At 42.2% G+C, this 14,167-nt stretch overlaps 1 protein-coding gene across 3 annotated transcripts in view; it reads left to right on the top strand.

The window, feature by feature from the left end:
• The window catches only part of LSAMP (limbic system associated membrane protein), a 2,140,464-nt gene extending 2,127,752 nt beyond the window's left edge, over positions 1–12,712 (top strand). For all 3 annotated transcript variants that reach the window (XM_084800474.1, XM_084800476.1, XM_084800475.1), the window contains one exon: positions 5,390–12,712. In XM_084800474.1, the coding sequence (XP_084656600.1) occupies positions 5,390–5,487 (98 nt within the window). In that variant the 3' untranslated portion in view covers positions 5,488–12,712. The remainder of the gene's footprint in view (positions 1–5,389) is intronic.
• The last annotated feature ends 1,455 nt before the right edge of the window (positions 12,713–14,167 follow it).

Below are 14,167 nucleotides of genomic sequence, written 5' to 3'. Positions count from 1 at the left end.
CTGGACTTCTGAATCCCCAGAAAAGGCAGTTTCATGCTTGTCATGTACTCCCATTTAGCCACGTGACACACAGTCTACACTCTTACCTCCACAAGGACGGGGCAAGACTGTCAAATGACCCCTATAAGGCTTGCCCTCCTATGCATACACTAGATCGACCTCACATTCATGGCCCATCCCTAGACAAGCACTAGGAAAGCAGGCATGGGACCAGATGTCACCTTCATTCATGCCCTCCTGGTCATCGCTTCCCTGTCAGTTGTCTCTCATGAAAATAGCTTTCCTTCTAGATCCCAAAAGGGTGTGACAATTATGGTCACCACTAGTAGTTAAACGGTATGGGGTGTGGGGTGGGATTCACGTCCCTCTGCATCCAAAAGCCAGAGGGGTTGTACTGCTGCCTAGACCTGGCCCCTGTTCGAGGCCTCTCCTTGCAGGTTATCTGTGTCTCAGCAGGTAAGAGGTAGCAGGAACATACTCCTGAGACAGAACTCTTTGAAGCAAGAAGACATAAAATATTAATACCCTCTTTTAGCCTTTCTTCTCTCCCCAGTGATATGATTACGAATTACCCATTATTTGCCTTGTGGCACCTGTGAAACTGCAGGACTTTTATGTCGGTGATGACATCAGGTATAATGTTTTTTATTCACAATGAGGCGGCAGTGTTTTTTTCGTAAGTGGTGTGGGAAAGTATTTGATAGTAGGGATTTTTGTCTTTGTTTTCTGTTTGGTTTGGGTTTTTTGTTTGTTTGTTTGTTTTTGTTTTTGTTTCTTTTTTAAGTCTGAGTCTCATGGTTTCAGGATGCCTTTAAGCTCATACGTACCAAGTTGGCCATAAACGTCTATCCTCCTGCCTCCACTTCCGAGTCATGGTACTACAATCACGCTCCACCATGCCTGCTATGAGGAGAAAGATGTGTTCCTATTAAGTTTATTATAAGAGGGATTAATCTGATCAAAATCTCACTTTCCGAGGAGTAAATATTGAGTGTAAAGTCAGGAAGAGCCCACATTTAAAGTCCAGTATTCAAAACCAATGCCATCTCTCCTCTCATCTGCTCCAGTCTAGGCGACATTAGACTTCAAACCTTAATTCACACAGAGGAAACTGTACTAACAGTAAATGGACAGCAGGTGGCACCAGAGTAAACGTTATCGCACTTGCTTTCAACATGGCTTCCCAGGCCACCAAAGGATCCAGTCTGTGTAGATCACACAAAACAGAAATATTTTGGAGATTGCTGAGCTCCATTATTCAACTTTTTTTCTTTCATAAACTGTTTAAAAATGTTTTTCTATCAGCCTTTGACAATTTCAAAATTTTTCTTTGTGTATAATTGAAACACAAACATATTAAGACTGATTCTAATTTATTTTCTGCTGAAATGGACACCCAGGGATCGTAGTGGACATGGTTAAAGATGACTTTGAATAAATCTAGTCACAGTGGAAAAGGACAAGGAAACCACCACTTGTCTGTGAATTAAAAAGCGTCTCCAAAATAGACCTTTGAAGAAAAGACTTTGTCCAATCTTTGAGACTTTACAGAAAGGAAAAGCAATAAGATTAGAATCCTACACCATCCATAGAGAAACTTGCCCAAAAATTCTATTCTTCAGTCTCAGGATGTTTAATAAACTTTGCCATAAATTACAGGTTTTGCCCTACTTAAGCACTGTCAGAATAAGCTGTGATCTAGTGTTCACTTTGATACAGTCCTTCACCTGAGTGGGAGACCCTTGGGGATGCTGACCAGTGACTTAGTATTTTGCTGCAGGTAAATTTTTCTTTTCATTAGTAAACCTTAAAAGCTCTAAACTGCTACAGGCTCAGTGGCACGGTTGGTAAAGTCACCTGCTGCCAATCCCAAAGACCTGAGTTTGGTCCTGGGACTGACATGAGCAAAGAGGAGAATTAGCTGTCATTACATATCCACTGACCACACACACACACACACACACACACACACACACGCACGCACGCACGCACGCACGCACGCACGCCCACACGCCCACACACTGGCATGCAAACATGCACAGAGACACACACACAGAGAAAATAAATTTTAAAAAAGACTTTGTTTTCCCTTTATGCCTGATGCACATCACATACATCTTTTATTCGGGTTGGCATTTCATTCATTTCTGAAACCAAAATTTCTGCATTTTGCATAATATATTGATATTTAAGAAGCACCACACATACCAGCATGTGCACGTGTACATAATGCCCATGTAGAATATGGTTAAATCTCATGGTGTGATTGTTGTCTGTGAGAACCATGTTAGCAAGCTTTGGAACTGTGTTTCCATTTGCCTATCTATTCGTAAGGCTGTTATGTTTGCAGACTTGGGCTTTCATTATATCTGTCAGTATAGGAAAGCACTTGCTGAGCGTGGCCATCTGGCACAGGAACTAAGATTTATCATTTGCATTTCAACAAATAAGCAGATCTCATAGCTACGAACTAAACCATAATTAATGATTTTGTGGATTATTTTGAACTAGCCATTAACTGGAGTAGTCGCCTATGCCATCGTATGCATCTATAATTGCATGCCAACTTGTGATAATTCCCCAACTGTTACTCACTTACAGTATTCCTCAATTCTGTTTTACTCTTAAAAATAATTATAGCAAGAGCAAACCACGTAAGCACATTAAATGGCTATATGAGAGAACTTAATAAATAATACTAAAGGCAAAGGTGTCTTTACCAGATACACACAAGGCATTTCAAATGTATAACAAGACTATCAAGAATAAAATTAAAAACTATTTATATATACATGATGGGAATTCCCGTTACAACATAGAATACCATGTGAAAGCAGTAGTTAACTTTGTATTATGTATTTCAAAAGACCAAGAATAATATATATATGTATCTGTAGCGCATATAAACTTCCCTATGTGGGTAGATGGATAGGTAGATCATAGATGACACATGGATATGCATTAATAAGAATGTTGAGTTTAAAATCTTTATCTAGCTTCCTAAGAGTATATATTATGCATTTCAATAGTAGAACTCTTGCTTTCTTAAATACTTCCTACCATTTGAATAAAAAGAAAAATCTACGTCTCTTAGCTGTCTATGGATTCTACTCAATCCTGAGATGTCAAGAAAACAATGTAGCCTGTCCTAGCACTAACAATGAGACTACAGGGGGGGGGAAATGAATCAGGCTTTTTCAATTAATATATTTCCTGCTATCCCCAGAGCAAAGCAGAAATCATTTGGGCATATGAGGCCTTAATTTTTATGCAGTTCTTCTCTATTCTGAAAGCCTTTCTGGTTCATCAATACAGACAACTGTGCTAGTGAGCTCATGCCACCTCATATAGAGACAGCTACTAGAAGACACGAGAGAAAAGCTTTGCTGCCAAGGCAAGAGGCCTGGGAGGTTGACAGTACCCAGCATCCAGAAAGCATGGTGGGGAGCAGGGGAGGTCACCGCAGACATTGCCTGGAGTATCAGGACCCCTGGGCATCAGAGGCTGGTGAACAATTACTACAGGCAGTTTGAATCTCAGCTCTCATGAGTCTAGACAAGAAGGTGGCCAGGATGTCTTTTATTAATATGATACCCTAGACTTTCAGGAAACCGCAGAATGAGTTGTTGGACTAGAATTGATGGATATTTAACATGTTTATCCAGTTTCCATGGTTTTATACCAGACAAAGCTCACTTTGCATAATTGAAAGGCTCAAAGTTTGCATATGTTCATATTTTTATATTAAGCAATATTCTGTGGCACTCTAGCCAAAATATCTTATACTTTAAAAAAAAAAAATAAGGCGGATACTGTCTCCATCTTCCTGTAGTTTTGTCTGGACTAACCATTGTTTTAACCAGAATTTCACTCCCCAAATGTTTAATCAAGACACTCACTGCTGTGTTTCACTGCTGAAACTCACCATGTGGTGGTGACAAAGACTCTGGAGTCACACAACAAGGTTAAGTACTCAGCCGCCCTGCTGATGAGCGGCGGAAATATTGCTCTGGATGTAATTTCTCTCTTCTTTTGATATTGCACTGGAAAACATGACTTGTTGCAGTATATTTATAGTCTTATTTACCAAGCGCACATGACAATACATTGCCTTATCATTCAGTTGTTTACTGGTTCTGTTTTGTTTTTATCGTTGCTTTTGCTGTTTACACAGAAAATAGATTAGGAAGGCATTCTTGAATTCAATCTTTTTCCTTGCTACACTCCTTGCAGTCCTGTGTTTTTTAAGTAGTTTGGTAGAAAGTCATACACTAGATGATGCCTCCGTTGTCCTTGCACACCACCAGTTTTACACACACACACATATACACTCACTCACACAGAATCTGCATAAGTGGTACACACAACTTCAAAGTGACCCATAATTACAGTCCTGTCGGTTTCTATTTTAAGTATCCTTGTCTACACACATCCCCTTAAAATCAAAGTCTCTTCAGTGGAAATTTTTAACAATTTTTTCTTTCAATGAAATATGACCACAGCTACACAAAAGGAGGAAACAGGACAAGAAGTGTGGGTGATGAGCTCAGAAGTCAGACCTACCATTTCTGCCTCCGCGTCACTCATACCATCTGCACACAAATCCTCAACCCTCTCCTCTCTACCCCACTGTGCCTCTCGGACCCAAACCCCTATCACCCACAGTCTGCCCCCATTGGCACCCGAGAGACCCTGAGTGACATTCAAGGATCCCTGTGAGGGCCATTCTTAGTCGCCTGAGGTTTGAATCTGTCCTTGAGCCTCGACACTCTCCCAGGTTTCTTGCCTTTGTTTTTTTTTTTCCTTAGTTTTTAAGGTGACACCTTTAAGCAGGAGGACCTTTGCTTCTTCATGTGCCTCTAGGACTTTTTGTTTTTTACCTTGCTAATGTACCACCTGTGCATAAATGCCACTTTATAATAGTCCCCCACCCTGTTAAAGAAAAAATAATAATAATTCTCTCTCACCCATGACACAAAGAAGTTGGAATCTAACGATTGATGCCGTCTGAGACTGGTGGAGCTCTGTGGTATGTCTGTAGGGAGAGCCTGTGCTGGGCTTCTGAAGGATCTACCCTGGGCCGTTCAATCTTAAGCCATGCTGGCTTCACAGTAATCACGTGGAGAGCCAGGGAGAGAAGCGTGGCACAACACCGTCATGACAGCCACCTCAGCAGCTTCTCAAGCAGGAGCAGTTTCATACTTACAATAAACCAGGCACCTTCACACGCTTGGACCTCAGAGAGGGTGGGGCTTAAAAAAAAACGGGAACCATCCTGAGCACAGACAGCTAGACATCAGCCCCTGGCCACCTCTGCTCAGCTGAAAGTGAAACTGGCCAAAGGTGCTTACTTTCTTCTCTTTCTCTCTCTCTCTCTTTTGCTCTACAGGACCTGGGTCGGTGAGAGGAATCAACGGATCCATCAGTCTGGCCGTACCACTGTGGCTGCTGGCAGCATCCCTGCTCTGCCTTCTCAGCAAATGTTAATAGAATAAAAATTTAAAAATAATCACAAAAAAAAACACACAAAAATGCGTCACACAGATACAGAGAGAGAGAGAGAGAGCAAGATGGGGGAGGGAGACTATTGTTTCACAAGATTGTGTGTTTATAAATGAAGGGGGAATAGGAAAATGAAGGGAATACAAACACTAAAAACAAATGTAAGGTCCATCAATAAAAATCTGAGTATAATTTAGGGTGGGAAGACCTCTCCCAGAATATGTGTCTATCTTCTAAGCAAACGGCTGCTGTGTCAAGACTCCATCATGCTAAGGACACCTGGTGTACACATGAGACTTCTCCAGCAGTACCAGATGGATAGTAATAGCCCCCACACTTTATCCTCCCTTCACTCATTTTCATCTGTGGGGAAAAAAGAAGGTCTTGCCTTTGGTGTTTATATTTCCATAATTGTTTTACTCTTTTTTTTTTTTCATTTGAGCTGATGTGTAGCCATTTTGGACTATCAAAGGAAACCTGCGTTGAGCCTTTCTCGGGCTCCCCTGCCTCCACCCCCCTCTCCAACTTTTAAGAATATCCCCTTTCCCTCCAGTGTGCTCTGTCCCCACCACACCCATCCCAAACATTCCCCTTTTCTCTACCCCCACCTCTCTTTACCCCAGCAACCCAGGAACACTAGACGCGCCGCAAATGCTAGGAAGTGCCATGTTCATTTTCTCCACTGTGCGCGTGTGCTCAAGTCTCTCGCTCTCACGTAGGTGTACATGTGCGTGAGCGTGTATGTGTCTCTCTCTAAAGCATGCCAAGGGAATGGTCCATGTGTACATAGACTCATTGTGCTGTAGATAATGTCCTGCATTGTAATTGTGAGACGCGGCTGTAACGAGTTGCTGGGGGAGATGGCTGGGTGGGAGGCAAGGAGCAGAAGCCCATCCCCCACCCCCATTCATGGCAGTCACATGATGACATCAGTGTGCATTCAAACCAAGCTGTGCTCCTTCTAAGGGCAGGGCCACATACCCCTTCTAGTCCCATTTTCAGAACCCAGTTGGGAGTCATTCAGAAGATCACTGTAAATGAAAGTGCCTACTATCAATGGGGTGAGCAGATGGGGAACAGATTGGTGGCCCAGATGACATGACCTAGGAGAGGAAGATGGTCTCTGATTTCACAAGCTGGAGTATTCATGAATTCCATATCTTTACATAGGCTGAGCCCCACTGTAGAAATGAGCAGCAGCATGTATTGAGCAAATCTCCAGAAACAAGTAGGTCTCTGAATGGTGACCCCCCCCCCAAGGGAAGGAAGAGCCCATGAAGATCCCAAGCAGGCCTGCTTTGCGCCTTCACTAATCTCCAAACACTGCATTTGCCCCATCATGCCCCTAATCAGAGATTGTTGCCCCAATAAAATATTATAAATGAGGCATGAAAACTAGGTAGATGCCCAAGTCTTCAGTAGAGGCTGCTAAACCTCTCTGGCCTCGTATTGGCCATCACATAATACGAGTTCCAGGCTTTGTTCTTCATTGTGGATTTTGATTCTTGAGTTCTAGGCTAATGTTTTCTTGGCTTCCTGCTCCACTGAGGATGTGTGTGGTGCCATGGCCCATGGAGGCCAGTCAGTATCCTAAGCCAGGCCCCTGGGGTGCAGGTTGCACTCACTTTCTCTCCTCTCTTTAGATGTATAACCATGAGGCTTATCTTGACACTGACACTGAAGCCTGAGCTGATTGCTCAGCCATAAGGTCTGGGCAACTTGTGATGATGGATGAAGGCAGAAGTTGTATGAGCATCCCAAAGCCCTGCATCATAATATCACCAGAGGTCCTACAAGAAGGCTGCCTCTCTGTGTATGCATATTTTTGTTAGGGAACCAGCCAGCACTTTCCCTGACGACTATAGAGACTATAGAGGCACTCAAAGTGGTTCACCGTAGCGAAGGATGAAGGATTATTGTTGAGGTCGTAATGTGATGCTATCTCACAGAGCCAATGCTCATTGAGTTTTCTAACCTGTGAAATGGCTGTCACCTGATTCAAAATGACAGGAAAGAAGGAAGAAAGGAAGGAAAGAAAGGAAAGGAGGGAGGGAAGGGAAGGAGGGAGCAGGGAGGGAGGAAAGAAGGAATTTGAACAGTATTTTATATTTCTTCACGGTTTGCAGTTTGGACATGAAACAGAGGGTAGGCAGGGCTCAATATGGTAAGAGTGTTTATGGAAAATCAAGAGACAGGATAGTAATTCCTATCCATGATGGTAGCTACTAGAACACAGGGAAGGTATGCCATATTCCGATATGGTATGTTGGCAATCAAGGATTTCTCTAGCAGTCTAGTCCTCTTTGTACAAGAACCGAAGGATATGATTTTCCTATGTTAAAGAGGCATCCATATCCTTAAGTAAAACCTTAGAAGACTGCATGCTGGCATAGATGGGAGGAATAAAGAAAGAGGAGTTAACTCAGCATCATTATTATGAGTTTTAGAAATAGATCTCTATAACCTATCAGAGCCTTTAACCGTTCACCTGGACTTCACCGTCCCCATCCTACTATAAGGACCAGCAAGCACTGGGTTTTGTGGGAGGAGTCACATGGAGGACAGGACAGCCCTCTTTGAAGCAAGATTAGAATCACTGCAAGGGCCAGAGGACCTAGGCCAAGAAGTCCTACAATTGACAGAAAAATTCATCACATTGATACAGATCTCTCGTGTGATCCATTTGTTGGCAATCAAAGTACCGAGTCCAAAACAAGTTACTGGGGAAAAAAATAGGTAGTGAGGAGTGGAGCGCATCCATTTTTCTGGACCACTCCTGTGTTTCATGTTCTTTGTATACGAAGTGAAGTCACACCATTCATAAAAACAAAACCTTTAGCCTCAGTGTTTTATTTTAAAAGTAGAAATAACCTTGGCCCAGGGCCTGCCCCCAAAGAAAGAGAACTATCCTGGCTTCTACAACTTAATAATTATCTATTCTTCGTGTAGTTGTTGATGAAAACTGCTTTGCCTAGTGGGAGGAACGTTGTTCTTGTAAAACTTAAAATTGCTCTGTCTGAAAAGAATAACAGCTTATGGAAAAGTAGACGTGTTTTCTGTTCCTGTTGGGGAGGATTTTCCCCTCAGCTCTTGCCTTCTCTTCCAAGTCAGACAGGCATTTCCCCCTTACCAGGAACATTTATTTTTTTTCTTCATAGACAACTGGGGCTATTCAAAGAGACCTTATACCAATACTCGTGATTTTCACGTTCTTGGAGGATGGAAACAAAAGGTCGTTTCTCCTCGTTTCTCCTCCAAAGATGGACTTTACCTCCTCTGCCTAGAGAAACTAAAGTCCTCAGCAGGAGACTGCTTTGTGAGCTCCTACTTCTCAGCCCACAGTCACAGGGTCCTCTCCGAGATGACTGCGATGTGACAGCTTCTATTGGCTAGTCTTCCAAAATTTTTAATTTTGTTCTATACAGGCTGTGGATTCTTTGTGCAAAAATTAATAACGATTAATAATATATATGTGTATGTATTGCTTTAAGTCATATCTTTTCAAATTATATATTTACAATAATGTATGTATTATAAGAAAAATTTAGAGCAATTGTTTAAACTTAAAAGGAAGAGAGGTACTGAATTTGGTTTTTTGTTTTGTTTTGTTTTTAAGAGTAATGCTTCATTTAGAAAGACAGGGATCCCCTTTTGTCCATTTTGTAGTTGTTGTTTAGAAGAAATTTGCTGAAGAGACCACGTGCTATAGGACTAACCATGCCCTCATGTTTTTCTTCTCACAAATTCTCAGCCTGGATTTAGTCTTGGTTCCCCTGCAAACAGCCAGTTTTGATAACAATGTAAATGCAATGTTATATCTGACCTAAAAAGCTATTAAAATTCTGAAGACAAGTAAACATACCATTAAAAAAAATGTGAGATAGGCCCCAAGTTAAGAAACACAAGCCTACTTCAGGAAGTCTCTTTCTTGCTTAAGTACTTGAAATGTTTCTCCTGCAGAGACTTAGTCTACGCAAGTGATGTAAATTCCCCATTACGGTTGATATCATATCTGTAAACATCTCACTAAATGCAAAATGAAGTTCACATTTACGTGCATGCCAGTGGGAAGAAAAGTAAACTATTCTCGTTTGCACTTAGCTATGCTGTTCAAATGTCACCAACTGAACCTCAAGAAAGAATTTGGGTTTACCCACAATGTATATTGCTATCCTCCTGGCAAGGCAGCTGGTGTTAATATTAGGTTTAGGTTTAGCATTCACGCCAGCGAAATGTTTATGGATATTGTAGGAAACTTATTTGAAAATCTTGATTTCTTGTCTGCGCATTTGCATACTGTGCTGATTAATAAATTAGGCACCAATCATGCGTAAATCAATGTAAATCACTAGTTTATGTACATAATATAAACTATGTAAACTTCATTTTTTATGCAGAGTGCAAGTTCAGCTCAACCTATAAATCTTAAAGAAAAAGAAGTCAAAATAGTAAGAAAAAGCCAAAGCCTTTTAGAGATCAAAGGTCTAGAGGAAAGACTGAAGTTCCAAACATGGTTGCCTTAGCCAAAGGAAGCAGACACCCAGAATACTTAGAGGCAGTTCCAGCCAAGTGCAAAAGGCTCCTCTTAGTGTCTTCTGCCTCAGTGAAGATTCTCCAGCCTGACCCAACCAACCCTAGGCAAACTGAAAGAAAGTGGACTAGCGTGTGAAGTGTCCCTGTGCCCCAGGTTATTGGTTTCTTGCCAGCTAGTATACACTGTATTGTATCTTTATTTAAATAGCTCCAACAGATTCACCAATACTTACACACAAACAAATGATCACAACACTCCCTATGTTTTGGTGTGCTTTACACTTAACCACACTCAGAAAACTTCTTTGTCATCCTAATTTGAATAAATGATGTGATGTAAGAAATATGTTCTATTCTTGAGAAATATCTTGCTGAAGCTTCCTGACTCCCATACCCCCTGTACCTCTGTATTATCTACGTGCTGATGGGTTATAAATAAAGTGCAGAGTCATTTGAATGGGGAGTGTCACTCGCAGGTGTAATCTTAGCCTTTCTGAGATTCCTGCTGGTTTAACACAGTGTCCTGTGGACCTCTAACCAAAACGACAGAGTCATCAAAAGAGACTATATGAATTCCTCCCAGGCTATTCCAGAAAGAAACTGAGGTCACACTGAGGCTTTACGTTCATTTACTGAGGACAAAAGGCATCTATAACATGAAAAGTGTATCTGGATTGGAGTGAGGAAAATTGGGTTGTTACTCTGAGTCTCAACACACAAAAAGCCCCGTGACACTGACACTGGCAAGTTATTTCACATTTTTGAGTTTTTAATTTTTCTCTTTTGGAAAGTCAAGAATTCAAGCGACACGCCATGGTCTCTCCCACCTCTAAACTTTTTGATTTTGAATATAAATTGAAAAGTCATTAAATCCCACCACCCACGAAAGGATCCAAGCAGAGCCATCGCTGGTCTCTGGTTTTCTCTAAAGCTCTCCGTCCACAATCTCCACAATACAGTCTTTTCTAGAACACAGGGGCTCTGGACTCATTCCATGATTCTCTCCTGAGGAAAAAAACTTCTTAGGGATGCAGAGGAAGCGCACTTTCATATTAAAAACAAAGGCACCAAAAAGCTGACGTGGCTTCCTTGTTCGTGATATTGGAGCATGTAACTGTTGAACTGTAGCCTTTCATAGTAAGGAAAGTGGCCAGATTGGGCATTGCATACGTAACAAATGAGGAAGTTGCCCATGTGAGAGGAAACAGCAGTGTTCTCTCATCCTGGGCCAAGGCCTTCGTTATGGTAAACGTGTGTCACTGGGAATTCTCAGCTGGTCCCAAGCAAGTTCAAAAGGCTGTTTTGTGAGAAGCAGGCAAGGGAAGGGGTTTTGTACAGAAGTTTCCAGAAACTTGAGTAATAGGCTGGGCAATCTAGCAAGTGGATAGAGAGCAGCCTTCCTTTCTTTTTCTTTTTTAACACTTTGAATTGGTACCATTTAAAGCAGATATGAGTGAAACAGGACACAAAAGCCTATTGGGAGGCACCGCTGAAAGAGACTGAGAGTTGTAAAAGGTAAAACCAAATGTGAAAGTTGAGTTTCCAGAAAGGGAGGTCGAGCAAGAACAGTTGCTGGAGCAATAAACAAGGGATTGCTCTGTTGGGCCACGTACTCGGCCGACTCAGCGCAGGTCCACTTGTCTGTCCCCACTCTGTCTTCAACATTCAGCTTAGCACCTGTCCGGTCACCTTTTCATGAATCTCCCCAAAGAGCACAAGAAATAGGGGTCTCCTGGACACCGAAGAGCAGAGTTCATTCGTCACTTCCGGCATTAGTGTCACTGTTTAGATGAGGATGCACAGCGGGCTTACTGTACTCAGGACACAGTAAGTGGGAGAGCCACCCACTGAACACCTCCACAGTTCCATCGTTGTTTCCAAGGCACAGCTTTTTGAATGGTGCTCCTGAATCCACCCTACAGCTAGCTACATTCTTCCCGACACAGACCCTCCCTGTGTAAATCTAGGCACAGTAAAAATAAATAAATAAATAAATAAAAATAAAAATCTGCTTCTTGCAAATAAAACCAATGGAGCTAGCTTCCTGGCGTTGCAGCAGCAGCAGCAGCCCTCACCATCGGTCAGGAGCCTCTTTGAACCCAGTTACCTAAGTCTTTCCTCTTCACTGGTGAACTTTGGCCGAGTCCTGCTCCCCAAGTGTTTGCTGGGGGTGGGGTGGGGGTGGGGCTAAAGGGAGGAAATAACAAGGGGAGGGAAGGAGACCTCCAACCCCCCCCCCAGCCTTGCTTCACCCCTCCTTTTCCATTGCTCTCCTGAAGATTGTATAAATCCTGTTCTTGGTTAGATGTCTCCTCATTAACAGTGTTATATACATATAAATATATATATAAAATATATTCCTTTTTCCAGCCCTGTAGACATGAACTGATCTTCCTTAATGATACAAACACATGGCCATTTTTTGGTTCAGTTGTTTTGTTGCTCAAGTTACTTGATTTTTGTTTATTGGGTGGATATTTTTTCCCTGAATACTAGCTCTGTGAAGGAAAGTTAAAAAAAAAAAGCGCAATGTGTGTAAAAAAAATTAAAATTAAAAAAAGCCTTTTTTTCCTTTTTAAATGTATTTAAATTCTGGTTCTCTCTTCTGTTACTTTACACGTATGAATGCTCTGCTCTTCTGTGATCTTAAAACAAAATGAAATAAACGTGAAAAGGAGATGTGTGTCGTAGTTGACCTGAGTCCAAGTGATCTTGTGGTTGGCTGCTCTGTTTCTTGAAGGCTTTCATGAATAGCTCAGGAAACGAAGCCAATGATAGCAAACATCAGGCAAGAGAGGCAGACAAAATGCTGGAAAATCGCTGCAAGGCTTTCTGACAGCGCTGCCTCTGCAGAAGTGAATGTGCTATTTACCATAATTGTCTTCCCTTAAGAATAAGCAAAGAGAGTCCCTGATATTTTGTTTTCCTCTGTCTTCCTTTAGGGATAATAAAACCAATATGAGCAAATTACCCAGTGGGACCCTGCGGAGTGGGAGTGGGGGCAGAACATCACATCGTGTGTGTGTGTGTGTGTGTGTGTGTGTGTGTGTGTCTGTGTGTGTCTGTGTGTGTCTGTGTGTGTGTGGTTTTTCCAGACAGGGTTTCTCTGTGTAGCCTTGGCTGTCCTAGACCAATTTGTAGATCAGGCTGGCCTTGAACTCACAGAGATTCCCCTGCCTCTGCCTCCCTGAGTGCTGGGATTAAAGGCATACGCCACCACACCCAGCTCAATCATGTTCTTTCTTTACTGTCTCCATTTCTGGGGTTGTCTTTAAGGGCTAGTTTGAATGAGATCCTAAGTTACCCCACCCCCAAAGTGGTCTGGTATTTCTACCTATGAAGATTCTTGCTCCAAGTTAGCTTCCCCAAATAGTCCCAGAGTCTTCACAGGGTCCTTAGAGCATTACACAGGCCAGACAGAAACTATCAAGAGAAAAAGAAGAGTGAAGCAGTTCACGGTTGAAAAAGACAAGGGTAAGTGATTAATTGACCAAGACAGTCAATAGTTTATTCTTAGGATTCCAATCAGGCCTGAAATGCAGTCAAGAGAACTGGTCCTAAAATGCTCCTTCACAGGTGAGTGATGGAGTGAGCCCTTATGCTTAGCTCCCATAAAAATGTAAGGATCTCAGAAAAACAAAACAACAACAGCAAAATCCTTTTCCTTCTGCCCTCTGTCTTCAGAAGGCAGCAGAGAGGCCCAGTCTCTACATATTTGAATATCATTTTTAAAAACAATCGGGAAATGCCCTTCTACCGTGTACTTATCAAACTCAGGGCTAGCGTCAGTACTCAGACAAGGAAGGGTGCCTCAGCCCACGTAACAGCTGCAAGTTTGGGATGAACTGATAGACTTGTGACCTTCTAACCACACCGCAGTAAGGGATGCGGGCCTCTGTCAGCATCCCCAGGCTCAATAGTATGCAAGAACAACTTGAAGGACTCAGGAAACCATTAGCTCAGGAGTTTATTATTGCAGAAGTGTACACACAGACCCATCAAAGGGAACTCTGGGTATTGCATACGAAGCCTCATTGACTCTGCTCGGGGAGCAAGAAGCCCTTACTCTCCTGGCACATGACAGTAAAAGTCAACCTAACATTGGGTGTTCAAAATGCCCTAAGTATTGTTG

This window comes from Acomys minous, assembly GCF_964271855.1.
Source record: "Acomys minous genome assembly, chromosome: 11".
Taxonomy (NCBI): domain Eukaryota; kingdom Metazoa; phylum Chordata; class Mammalia; order Rodentia; family Muridae; genus Acomys; species Acomys minous.
The sequence above is the reverse complement of the archived record's forward strand: the minus strand, read 5'-3'. Positions and strand labels throughout refer to the sequence as shown.